This window comes from Bos indicus, chromosome 10 (genome assembly GCF_029378745.1).
Source record: "Bos indicus isolate NIAB-ARS_2022 breed Sahiwal x Tharparkar chromosome 10, NIAB-ARS_B.indTharparkar_mat_pri_1.0, whole genome shotgun sequence".
Classification (NCBI taxonomy): Eukaryota; Metazoa; Chordata; class Mammalia; order Artiodactyla; family Bovidae; genus Bos; species Bos indicus.
In genome coordinates, this window is record NC_091769.1 from 44,670,296 (window position 1) to 44,684,253 (window position 13,958).

General features: G+C 45.1%; 1 protein-coding gene across 1 annotated transcript in view; it reads right to left on the bottom strand.

The window, feature by feature from the left end:
- Positions 1-13,958, bottom strand: part of NID2 (nidogen 2) — a 92,634-nt gene that overhangs the window by 12,551 nt on the left and 66,125 nt on the right. Inside the window, exons 9-11 of the mRNA XM_019968677.2 lie at positions 9,995-10,138; positions 9,172-9,300; positions 7,835-7,978 (exon numbers count right to left, since the gene is read on the bottom strand). Coding sequence (XP_019824236.2) covers positions 7,835-7,978; positions 9,172-9,300; positions 9,995-10,138 — 417 coding nt within the window. The remainder of the gene's footprint in view (positions 1-7,834; positions 7,979-9,171; positions 9,301-9,994; positions 10,139-13,958) is intronic.

Sequence of the window (13,958 nt, forward strand, 5' to 3'; positions counted from 1 at the left end):
GGAAGTGAGAAATAGATTTAAGGGACTAGATCTGACAGAGTGCCTGATGAACGATAGATGGAGGTTCGTGACATTATACAGGAGACAGGGATCAAGACCATCCTCATGGAAAAGAAATGCAAAAAAGCAAAATGGCTGTCTGAGGAGGCCTTACAAATAGCTGTGAAAAGAAGAGAAGCAAAAAGCAAAGGAGAAAAGGAAAGATATAAGCATCTGAATGCAGAGTTCCAAAGAATACCGAGGAGAGATAAGAAAGCCTTCCTCAGTGATCAATGCAAAAAAATAGAGGAAAACAACAGAATGGGAAAGACTAGAGATCTCTTCAAGAAAATTAGAGATACCAAGGGAACACTTCATGCAACGATGGGCACAATAAAGGATAGAAATGGTATGGACCTAACAGAAGCAAAAGATGTTAAGAAGAGGTGGCAAGAATACACAGAAGAACTGTACAAAAAAGATCTTCATGACCCAAATAATCACGATGGTGTGATCACTCACCTAGAGCCAGACATACTGGAATGTGAAGTCAAGTGGGCCTTAGAAAGCATCAGTACAAACAAAGCTAGTGGAGGTGATGGAATTCCAGTTGAGCTATTTCAAATCCTGAAAGATGATGCTGTGAAAGTGCTACACTCAATATGCCAGCAAATTTGGAAAACTCAGCAGTGGCCACAGGACTGGAAAAGGTCAGTTTTCATTCCTATCTCAAAGAAAGGCAATGCCAAAGAATATTCAAACTACCACACAATTGCACTCATCTCACACGCTAGTAAAGTAATGCTCAAAATTCTCCAAGCTAGGCTTTAGCAATACGTGAACCATAAACTTCCTGATGTTCAAGCTGGTTTTAGAAAAGGCAGAGGAACCAGAGATCAAATTGCCAACATCCGCTGGATCATGGAAAAAGCAAGAGAGTTCCAGAAAAACATCTATTTCTGCTTTATTGACTATGCCAAAGCCTTTGACTGTGTGGATCACAAGAAACTGTGGAAAATTCTGAAAGAGATGGGAATACCAGACCACCTGACCTGCCTCTTGAGAAACCTATATGCAGGCCAGGAAGCAACAGTTAGAACTGGACATGGAACAACAGACTGGTTCCAAATAGGAAAAGGAGTTCCTCAAGGCTGTATATTGTCACCCTGCTTATTTAACTTCTATGCAGAGTACATCATGAGAAACACTGGGCTGGAGGAAGCACAAGCTGGGATCAAGATTGCCGGGAGAAACATCAATAACCTCAGATAAGATTGCTGGGAGAAATATCTCCCTATAGTACTGATTTATAGATGCAAAAGAACCCAGTGAAGCTCCAACTTAGTTTTTCAACTAACAAACCCATTCAGTCTTACATATTCAGAGACTCCTACTACCTAGAATGTCAAAAAACTCAGAAATTTAAAAAAAAATTTTTTTTAGTCAGAAATTTACTTTCCACCTTTAGAAGAAATATAAAAGTATAAGAAAAATATTATCAGAGGATTTAAGACAACACATAGAAAAGAAAATTTAAATTTGTCCAGGTTTTCAGTACAAACAATTCAGGTCCCAACATTCCTACACAGTACCACATAGATTAATTTTCATATTTCTCATAGCTGCAACATCCTGAAACTTCAAACAAAGGCAGACTTACATTCCTTTTATTTACTGAAATCAGTGCAGGCTAACAATAGCAAGACACCGCCTCTACCCTCCACCCTGCTGCCAGGAAAAAAAAAGTCTGACAATCTAACTGCTGAAACCAATGGCCAGTAGTTGAGATAAGCCATCTTCAGAGACAGGAAGTCTTCCTGAGCAAAGAGGGGATCAAGGAGGTGGATCTGATCAAGGCTCAATGGAAAATAAAGCAGTCACACCCGAGCTAATATACAAAAAAAGTTTTAAAATTGTGTGAAGAGGGAAAAAACATGGGACAGGATGATCAGCATTAAACTAAGAGAACAGGAGTCACGGAATGCACTATGTCGATTCTGTACAGCTTGTGACAGAGACACATGGCACCCCGGAAGCTGGAGACTTACAGCCCTGAATGTGACGTCAGTCAGCTGGGGACAAACATAGCTCCTCGCCCAGCCTCCCAGGTCCCAGATGAATTCTCTCCTGGGGTGATCAGTGCCACCCCTGCTGTGACCATGTTACCCTGAGCCACCTCTCCATCACTAAGGGCTTTTCCCATCTACCAGTAAGTAGATGTACTGGACACAGCACAGATGTTCTGTTCAGGGGAAAGGAAAATCTCTGACATCATAATTAGCAATGTAATCACTTACACTGCTTATCCTCCGGATCCGGCATTTGGCCCCCATAAATTACTTCACTCTGAAGTCTGAAAAACCTTGACTGCCTGACACGACCAAAGTTAATGCCACCTAGATAGACTCTGCCTAGATGAGCATTTGGCCTGCCTGGATGCCTTCCTTTCACTGACAATGGCAGGAAAGTGGTTATAAATTTATCTGCAAGGTTAGTGGTAGGCTCCTCAGTTAACCAAAACTAAAGGCTATGGTTTTTCCTATGGTCATGTATGGATGTGAGAGTTGGACTGTGAAGAAGGCTGAGCAGCGAAGAATTGATGTTTTTGAACTGTGGTGTTGGAGAAGACTCTTGAGAGTCCCTTGGACTGCAAGGAGATCCAACCAGTCCATTCTGAAGGAAATCAGCCCTGGGATTTCTTTGGAAGGAATGATGCTAAAGCTGAAACTCCAGTACTTTGGCCACTTCATGAGAAGAGTTGACTCATTGGAAAAGACTCTGATGCTGGGAGGGATTGGGGGCAGGAGGAGAAGGGGTCAACAGAGGATGAGATGGCTGGATGGCATCAGTGACTTGATGGATGTGAGTCTGAGTGAACTCCGGGAGTTGGTGATGGTGATGGACAGGGAGGCCTCACGTGCTGCGATTCATGGGGTCGCAAAGAGTTGGACATGACTGAGCGACTGGACTGAACTGAACTGAACTGAAACCACATTAATTACAACAACCAGAAACTTATCTCCAGTCTGATCAGTCAGGGCTGTATATTGTCATGTTTCATTATCTTTGAGGTTGGCCCTGTCTGTTCAGAAGGACAATACCAATGTCCAGTTGGCTGAATCGGTGCCCATTCAGTTCCTTGTGCCTTCTATGATGCTATAAAACCAAACTGCAAAAATTAACATCCAACCAAATGCAGGAAATTAAAGCTATTCATAATGCATATGCTAAAAGTACTTCTCATGGTAACAGGAACCCCAGGCAATGGCAGGAAGCAGGAATTCCTGAGACACAGGGCCTATTTCTAGAACCCATAGATCAGTTGCTTGTGATTACTTTTCTGAACAAAGAGAAAGAGGATTCCCCAGAGGTTCTGAGTTGTGTTCTTAAAGCCTATGGCCTAGGAATGCCAACCAGACGTGAAAGAGCAGCCATCCTCCCAAAGGCAAAGTCATGGGGAGACTAACTTACGAATGAACAGGGAGAATCTCTGAAGAGACTGAGAACATCACAGGTGAACAACTCCTGTCCCCTAAAGCTGGAGAAGCTTAAGATTCCCTGAAGCAAGCTCCCATCTCCTCCTTGGAGGCTCTCGCACCATGTCAGAGAACTGGAGCCTCACCAGCCACTCCAGGGCCTGAGTGCAGAGCAGGCTACCCACCTTCCTCAGAAGGCCAACCCTGAGGAGTGTAGGGGGAACCAGAGCTTTTGTGTAAAGGAGAAATCTTCCTAGCTTCCCAGGGGATCAGGTGTCAGCAGAAAGTATAAAGGCACTTTGAACTCCTTAGCAAGGGAGGAGTTTCTTCTTATACCCCTGGGGACAGGGGCCTGCTTAACCATCACTGTCAGGGTCTTCAGGTGCTGGTAGGTCAAGGCAGCAAGGTTCAAGGCACAGGAGAGTCTCTGGCCAGTCAGACAATGCCATATGGCTTAATCTCAGCGCAATTCTCCATTCTATCTGCTCCCAAGCAGCTAAAAAAACCTCTTTGGAAAATGTGTTTAAAATTCTCTATTTTGAGTGCAGGCTTTGGTGCTTCAACATTCTTCCTGCCTTAATTCTGAATCCACACCCAAAACCCAGCTGAAATCCCTTCAAAACAAAGCCAGCCCCTGGACTCTAGCTTTCCCCCCGTGCCTCCCCTGGTTTGCTTTTGAACCACCCAGTGAAATTCCCTGGCGCCAACTCTCCTTGATCCCGCTCCAGACCCCAACAAAGGCTTGAAGGCCCATGAGTTGTCACTCCCCACCTACTCAGTCAGAACCCGGATTCTGGCTGTGCCCATAGGGTCCTGCATGGCATGCAGTGACCTGCTCTCTGGGACCTTTGAGTAGAGGCAGCTTCTTCCCTTCAAGCCTTGGTCTCTACATCGCTTGTGGCCACACCAACTTTACTACACCTTATCCAGAGTCTGCACTCCTCCCACAAAAGCCACGTGCGAGAACAGTGTAAGAACCCCTCATCACGGCCCTTCTGTGGGTGATGGGCCATCTGTAACCCAGTTCCTCAACTCACATGTGCTCCTCCCTGAAAAGGTCTCAGCTCACAACAATCTGCTTTTCCATCCAGCAGAGTCACTAAGAGCTGCAGGGACAAACGTGCCTGAGAAATATCCAGCTCACGCCAACGCAGGGTTGAAATCAACCCTGACTGAGGGGAGCTGGAAAAGATTTCATTCTACTTGCATAAAAATAATTCCTGCTTGTGACTCAGGCTAGGTCGAGAACCCAAAGCCAAGGGCAGCCTCCCCAGGGAAACTGGTTTTTAACAAACTGGCTGGAGAAAGGAAAACCCACACACTCTTTCAATGCCAGTTTGATGGACTGAAAACGAATGTGCGCTTTAAGTGTGCTCACTTCACAAAACAGAGCCTTCATCGCCATTTTTCTCTTGTTTTCTCTATCTCAGTTGTCACTGGGACACATGCACACTGTGTCATGCCTTTAAAACTGCATGCACACACACACACGTTTATACACTTCTCCTGCAAGCCACCTCCACGAGTAGCCCAGCCTGATTTATGCACAGCAGAGGTCTTTAGGAAAATGATTGTTACTTTCTACGGCCCCGAAGCTTGGACGGCAACCACAGGGTAACTGACTATGGGAGGCAGCCTCTCATAGATGGTCCCAAAGATCCCTTCCCTCCTGGTATTCAGGGTCTTCTATAATCCCCTTCCTTTGAGTAGCTGGCTTCCAACCAAGACACTAAAGCAATACTGAGGAGACATCACTTTTATGGTCACTGCCAACCTGCTAGCTGGCCTCCTGACGCTGGCTTTGATAAAGAAAGTTACCTTGTGGGAGATGTCTGAGTGGCAAGAAGCTGAAGGTCACCTCCAGGCAATAGCCAGCAGGGACCTGAAAGTCCTTGGGGAAAGGAACCCTGCCGATAACCACATGAGCCTCTTTCCCCACCTGGACCCCAGATAAGACCCCAGGTCTGGCAGACCCCCTGACTGCAGCCTTGTGAAGATCCTAAAGCAAACGAATGAGCTAGACCATACACATAATAATACTGTGTACTGTTTTAAGCTGTTACATGTTTGGGGTAAATGGCTATGCTGCAATAGATTACTAATACACTGGGGAAGCAACAGATTGGCCTGGCCTATGTTTAAGTCTGTGGGTTCCAGAGAGAATCCCAAAAGTAGAGAAGCAGAGATGAAATAGGGACAATTGAAAATGTCCCTGAAATCAGAAAGAGGGCAACCATAGCAAAGAATGACAATCCTAGAAAACTCCCAGCATGGAAAAGTAGCTAATTTCAAGGTTCTACTACAACCCCAGAAGGTAACCCAAGTCCTCCGAGACAAGCAGAAGTTAAAAGAAGGGAGAATGATTCTCAAAGGGGTTAGGACAAGCAGCAGCTCACCTACATTAACATTCTGATTTTAATCCTCACCACATCTAAGCGGCGATTAATTTCAACTTCTTTGCTTTAAACCAAAGACCTAAGGAATGAAATGCTTTCGAAACACTATCTCAGCTGACCTGAGCAGCCAGATGTTTAAATATGAAATTCTACTGACCTGAGCAGCCAGATGTTTAAATATGAAATTCTACTGACAAGATTTTTTTATCTGGTTCTCATTTCTGAGAGCCAGTAGTGCGTTAAGTCAAACTGAATGATGAGTTTCTACAAGGGAGGAAAAAGCAGTATTCCTACTGTGGAGCTCAGCAGAAACGTGAGAGGTTTGTGTGCATCACCTGATGCCTCCTCCCACCCCCACCACCCCAGACCTAGAGGGTGCCTCCATCTGTAGAGAGTGTCTGTTGTCAAGTGGGACAACCATCCGTGACTTACACCTCTACTCCATCCTAACTTGAAAAGCCCTTGAGCTCTGTCTAAACCTGGGGGTGTTTTTAGGGAGAAAAAACCACCTCAGGGCTGAACTGAGTCACAGTTTGGGGTCATTTCAATATAAACTGTGTTTTCAAGAAAGCCATACAGCTAAGCTTCTGTACATCAGAAGTGGAAACGTTCAAGAGCCAGGTTCAAAAAGCCCCACATCTGGAAAGGAGCAGAGGACTGTGCTTGCCCTGACATATTTGTTCTGTCAAGAACATGTGGCTTTCGGCTGCTGGTCCATTCAGCCCATCCAGATGAAACCAAAGGGAAAGGGAAGGAGAAGCCAACGGGCTGGTGAGGAGGGCAGGGCCAGGCTATGCGATCTGTTTAAGATCTGATCTAGTTAAGAACAGGCTTCTCTGTTTGAGGAGGAGGAGAAGGGGACGACAGAGGACAAGATGGGTAGATGGTATCACCAACTCAATGGACATGAGTTTGAGCAATCTCCAGGAGATAGTGAAGGACAGGGAAGCCTGGCATTCTGCAGTCCATGGGATCACAAAGAGTCGTACACAAGAGGGACTGAACAACGGCAAGTCCTGAGTTATAAGGCTGTTCTTAGCAGATTTGCTCAGTGCACCCAGGTATTCCGGGGCCAGATGCAAAAAGCGATTTGAAAACAGCATTTTCGATTTCTGTTCCTAAAACTGATTCCTTTCCCACCATCCTCTCATTTCCAAGTATCTCATTTAACCATTATTTGTGTGTATTACTGACATGAAGATCTTTAGTGAATTATGTAGGCTTACTGAATGATCTCTATATTAAGGTACTACTAATCCCAGTTTCATGAACATTTATAATCAGAGTGTTATGCCTAGTTTTTCAGTAACAACCTCATACATCTTGAAGTTAAATTTGAACAGTCAGTCCTGCTTTCTGGTTTAGTGATTTTACAAAATATGGTATAAAGTCTTAAAGATAGTTAGATTTCTGGAAGGAAATCTTTGAGTACTTAGGTATGCATTAATATCCTTTTATATCTGTGGATTTTTCTTCTCTCTCTCTCCCTCTCCCCTTTCAGAGAGAGAGAGAGAGACAAAGGAATAAATTACACAGAAAGAATTATATGTATGTTTAGAGATTGCTTCAAATACCACTTCAAGCAGGGGAATAGCAACTAAAAATTGGGCAAGACTGGAAGTGCTGAATTAAGCCATTAGCTAAAGAGACTGAAGGATGGAGACTTCCTCCCAGGGGAATATACAATTTTCCCTCGCATCCCTCTGAGCTACAGTAGCTCCAGGGAACAGGAGACTGCAAGCTGGCAGGAGCTCCGCACTGATCCAGGCACGTCTCCTCCAAGGACAACCATACTCGCTCAACAGTCTGGTGCCAAGGTAATCACATTTGGCCTCTGACTCAAAGGGCACCTTTTTTTTCTCTTCCAGCAGTTCCAGGGAGTGTGAGTCAAAGGAAAGGAGAGGTTTCTGAGAGGCCCTGGGGATGTGGGGATGTGCATCCAAAGCAACTTTCAGGGTCACTGAGCCACCCACAGGTACTCACCAGTGCACCGGTGCCCATCTCCGGCATAACCAGGCAGGCAGGCGCAGCTGAAGGAGCCGTCTCCATGGTGAATGCACCGGGCCTGGCTGGCGGGAGCACAGTTATGATGGCCATCCTCACAGGGGTTGGGAGGTGGGGTGATCACTGAAGAGAGAAGAAGGCAAAGATGTCCAAGAGCCCTGGCCTGCGAATGGGTGAGCCCTGCTCTTTGCAGTGTGATCTGCACAGCAACAGCATGGGGACACCTGGGGGTTTATAAGGAATGCAGTTCCCAGACCCCAACCCAGAGCCAGTGAACCGGAATAGGAATTTTAACAAGATCCCTGGATGGTTGTATGCAAATTACAATCTAAGAAGTGCCGGTCTTGGTTTGTGTCTATAATACTAGGCATGAAAATAAGTCATCAGCAAATGTCCTTGACTAAAGCAGAACACTGCTGCTTGGCATGCCTGTGTGTACGTGTGCATGTACACACACACACACACACACACACACACACGAGTCTTTATGATTGCTGCTACCTTTTCATCTCACTGGATTCAAAAGTGGGTTTTCTCTAATATCATCTGGCTCTAACAATGAAATGACTTCGGAATTCTAGTTCTTTTGGATCCACTCTTATGTCAAGTATTTATCTGGAACTCTAGAAAGGGTATATTTATTACCAATGGAGCTTTTGGTCAGTCAAATAGGACTGCTGCTGCTAAGTCGCTTCAGTCGTGTCTGACTCTGCGCGACCCCATAGACAGCTCCCCCGTCCCTGTGATTCTCCAGGCAAGAACACTGGAGTGGGCTGCCATTTCCTTCTCCAATGCATGAAAGTGAAAGTGAAGTCGCTCAGTCATGTCCGACCCTCAGCGACCCCATGGACCCTCAGGACCCTTCCAGGCTCCTCCATCCATGGGATTTTCCAGGCAAGAGTACTGGAGTGGGGTGCCACTGCCTTCTCCGATCAAATAGGACAAGCCTCTTTAAATTACAAAATCTATGTCATTCTGATTTGAGAAACACTTGACCTCTACCTAGAGCTGTTTGTATTAGAAAAGTTCATAGTCTTACTACATGATTGGGCCAAACATCAAGCTGCACAGCAGTCCTGACAGAGGTGAACATCCTTCCATGACTTACATCAAAAATTTCTATTTAGATAGATAAATAGCACAACACAACAACAAAAACCCAGACAAAAACAAAACCCCAACACACAGGACTGAACTGAGCCATAGCTTTGGGTTCTTCCCATGTGAACTGTCTGTTTCCTAGAAAACCATGCAGCAGATCTCCTGTAGAGCCACAGTGGAAAGTCATGCACCCTGGAGCACGGGTGGGCACTCACAGATGCAGGTGTGCCGGTCGTCTGCAAACTCGTAGCCACTCCGGCACTCACATCTGTAGCTCCCCAGCAGGTTGACGCACACAGAGTTGGGGCCGCAGCGGTGGAAGCCAGTCGCACATTCATTGACATCTAAAGAGGAGTAAGAACAGAAAGGGCTGCTTAATCCAAAGGCCCCACAAGTGGAAGGTCTGCAGACTCGGTATTCTCTCAGCCCTGAGAGGTTTCGGTGGGACTAGCGGTCGGTAGACTAAATGGGAGGCAAAGTTCAGGCTGCTCAGCACCAGATGTAGATGCGCACTGCAGACCGTCGTAAAAATAAACATTTATTTCAAGTCATTCATGTATGACCCCCAGGGAGATGTGTTCTGAACAAATCTTCTGAGAATTCTTTAAACATTTAAGCAATTCTGAACATTGAGAAGAAAAACACACAGAGTAACCATGTTTCTTTTAAAGTGTAAAGAAATCTCCATGACTGCTTTTGAGATACAGTAACTGAAAGAAATGGATGAAATGGATGTCTGAAATCTGAAGGTAACCAGAAAAATGTACTCTTTAATGAATGTAAAAAATACTTGATTCAGGCTCAAAACGACAATATTTAAGAGCATAAAATATCCACGAATTACAATAGCCCTAAATACCCACTCCAAACTGCTCTGGCAAACCTAACCAGAATATGCCTGGTTTTTAAATAGTTGGTATTTTTAGATGAATAGCTGCTAAACTCATTGATCCATGGAGATGACAAAGCAGACATTTGTCTTCTATGGACAGAATGCTGGAGGCCTTCATGGAGGAACACAGAGCACCAGGGTCTTACCCACACAATTCCGTCCATCTCCCTGGTACCCAGATGCACACTCGCAGGTGTAGTCCACACCTGTCGCCGGATGGCACCGAGCTGTGGTGGCACATGTGTGGCTCCCATCATAGCAAGGATTCACTGGGGTGGGCTCGGAGTCTCCTGGGTGGGTAGAGAGAAAATACAAAGGAAAAGCACAATCTGGCTGTCATCAAGAGAATGGCACAGAAGGAAGTAGATCGGCAAGTGGAACTGGCTGTGGACTTGTAAGTTTGAAGCCTGCCTGGAGACCTGACTAAATTATTAATATCTAAAGTGAGGGTGGATCATCTGCATTGCAGTTCTCAATTCCAGAATGGCTTCCTCTTGCCTTCTCTGCAGATAACTAACCTTTTCTTATTTACAGCAGGTTTGTGTCCAGGGAATAAAAATAGCCAACACATAGCATCCTTTTAGGAGAAGGCGATGGCACCCCACTCCAGTGTTCCTGCTTGGAGAATCCCAGGGACGGGGGAGCCTGGTGGGCTGCCGTCCATGGGATCGCTGAGGGTTGGATATGACTGAACGACTTCACTTTTACTTTTCACTATCATGTATTGGAGAAGGCAATGGCAACCCACTCCAGTGTTCTTGCCTGGAGAATCCCAGGGACGGGGGAGCCTAGTGGGCTGCCGTCTATGGGGTTGCACAGAGTCAGAAACGACTGAAGTGACCTGGCAGCAGCAGCAGCATCCTTTTATTTAAAAGTACTTTCATTCTATCATCTTCTGTGATTCTCGGGATAATTCTGTGAGGCAGGCTGTCATTCCTTTTATTGGTAATTTTCACCAATAAGGAAAATAAGCAAGAGACATTAGAAAAATTGTCCAAGCTCAGAAAGCCAGGAAATGGGACAGCAAAAGTTATACCAAAAATTTCTGCCTCTAAATCGGACAGTCTCACTAAGTGCACTATTCTATGTTTCAAAGTTCAATTAATGAGAAAATCTTGTCTTTTTTTTTTTTTTTTTTTTAAGATTTATAAGACCAAATAAATGGGAATTACTTGTGCAGTATTTACTCTTTAGGATTAACCTTGCCATGGCTCCATCCAACCACCAGGCAGTGACGACAGCTAACATCTGAAATCTTCCTTTGATCTACTAGATTGAGTGTAACAGTAATGCGTATTAAGCACTTATGTGCCAGGCATTGTTCTAAACCATTACTTACTCTATTCTATTAATTACTCATGACTATACTGTGAGGAATGTATTATCATCTTCTTTTTACCGCAGCACAGAGAGCTCAAGTAACCTGACCAAGGTCACAGAGCCAGAAGAGGTGGACGGGTCCAAAAGTCAGGCGGAGGCCATGCTCCCCAAATCACACAGGCATGCTTGGACGTCCCTCATCCCTCCCCTCTGATTCTCTTGCCAGGCGGTCTGGAAGTATAGCATTTGGGTTGTGGCGGCAGGGTTAACTTGATCTTACTGACCAAGTTACTGACTTACTGAGTCAGTCCCCAGTGTGCTGCAGTTGAAAACAACAGGGTCATGTCTTCACTGAAGGCCCCACGTGAAACAAAGACCTGACTGCCTCCCATTATTCTCTCTCCATTTTAGGAGAAGGTTTTGTACCAAATTCCTGACCTACCCAGCCAAAGGAAGAAGTGAGCTTTGAGATACTTTAGTTTATAAATACTGATGACTTAGCCTTCTTGTTCAGTGCTCTCCAGCATCAAAACTGCACCATGGCGCATTCCAGCAGAGATTAGTGGGTATACATAATGTCAGGAGCTTACCAGCCTGAGAGGCATTAAAAGGAGGGGAAAAAAAAAAAAAAATGCAGCCCAGAAGTTGATTGGCCAACTTGGACAGGATACACTAGCCTGCCTGAAATTGAGGAGAAAGTGTGAATACCTGCATCATACTGACTTAAAATAGCCTTCACTGACAGCGTGGCCACATCATTTGCTGAGCCCAATGCAAAACAAAACTGTGGAACTCTTTGTTCAAAATTATTAAGAGTTTCAAGACAATGACAGCACAGCTTTAAACCAAGTATCAGCCAATTTCTGAGCCTGAGGCCCTGTGCTCAGAATTTGGTTTCCAAAAACACTATATTAAAAATCCATTTTTAAAACTGTGAGTCTATTCATTCTCTGTGACTAGTTAGCTTTTCTCCTATTATAGTAAGTAAAGAAGAGCTGTATCCTTCTTAAGACATTTTCTATTTCTCCCTCTCCCTCTTGAACAGTTTGACTCTCTGACAGAGGATCTGGAACTAATTTAGTCATTTAATCAAGAGGAGAAGACTGGTTTTCCTTAAAGGAACAGTCCGTTCAGCTTCAATGCATGGCCCTCTGCCCAAAGGCTCCTCAACTGGAGAGCTGAGCCCTGAACTGGGAGCAAGGGCAGGAAGCATTCCTGGATCCTGTCCTGCAACCCCACCAACACCAGCCAAGCCACACGGGAAGCTCAAACACTTGCGCAAGCCAGGGGGCTGGCTGGTGGTTAAGGAGAAGGGGCTCCCTGGGAAGACTGCCTCCTGAACCCTGGACACCCAGCTGGGAGCTCCCACGTCAGGTGGGGCTGCTGTTTTGTTTCACACACATTCCAACCAGATCACCGCTCCCTCTGGAAAAAGGGAAAGGCTCTTAAGATACTTGCAGGCAGAGAGAGGAAAGAAAAGAGGCTGTGTTTTTCTTTTTAATTTTCTTCTTTCTTCCCCATTTTCCTCCCATTTGGATAGAATGAACAGTTTGCTATTTTACACAGGGGTGGATGGATGAGCAGGGTTGAAACACAAAGGTTAAACATCCACATTCCTTCTTTTAAAATTTGATCTATGTTACAAGGCAGTCCTGGAGTCTGTGGGGTCCACGGGGAACAGCCATGAGTGAGGGGTGAGAGTGGGCTCTGGGGCTGGCACTGGATTTGAGCCCCGGCTCAACTCTTCCAGCTGTGACCATGCAAATTACATCATGTCTACGCCATTGTCTCTGTAAAAGGGAGTAACAGTCCCTTGACTGGTAGGGTTGTTGTGGGGATTTGATGAGTTAAATTCATGAAAGGTACTTAGAATGGTGCTTGGCATTAAGTAAAACTCCTTTACTACTACCACTACTACCGGTACTAATTATTATTATAATTAGACCTGGGTAAGAAAGGAAAAAAAATCATGTCATTCTAAAAGCAAATTAGCAGCCTGGTACCCACCAGTTTGTGGGCTTTCTGACCTTTTGCTACTCCCTTAGGGTGAGTCTCGAGGAAAGATACACCCAGAGATCTGTCTTTTCCATAAATGATTCCAGAGTCTGAATGGGACTCTGGCCTGGGAGGTTCTCCCACTAAGTTACTTCTCTTACAGACCAGACTCCTACACCTAGTGAAGGGCTGAACTGGACATTCAAAGGTGATGGTCGTTTTCCCTAGGTGTTTCTGTTGAAATCTCTCCTTAAGAAATCAGCAAAAACTGATTATTTCCTTCCTTCTGAGGTACATGTTTCTATAAAGTCAGCTATTTTCATGCTGTTAATTCGCTACATTATAATCCCTTGTTCAGACACTCAGCGGCTATGCCCCCAACCAAGTTTCTTAAAACTGAACCAACCAAGCACACCAACAAGCTCGGGATTCCTGTTTTGTGTCACCTCTACATTCCACAGGAGAACCCAGTCCTCTTTATCTCCTGTTATCATACTGCTGAAGTGACACCTGCCCAGAGAGCCCAAGGAGGTGATAAAGGAGGCCTCGGCTCTAGTGGTAAAATATAGTTATGAACCCACCCATCTGAGGTGCAGATTCTGGACTCAGCAGTATCAGTACTGCTGAGTATCAGTAGAACTGAAGGGAAACCTTCACTCTCATCATGTGCCTCTAGTCTTCAAGAACAAAACTGCCTACTGGCTTTCAGAATTAAAATGTCGCCTTGATCTGACAAAGTCATTTCCCATCAGTAGGGTTCCCTGACTTCCAGGCTCATCCTCTGGCTTGCCCAGA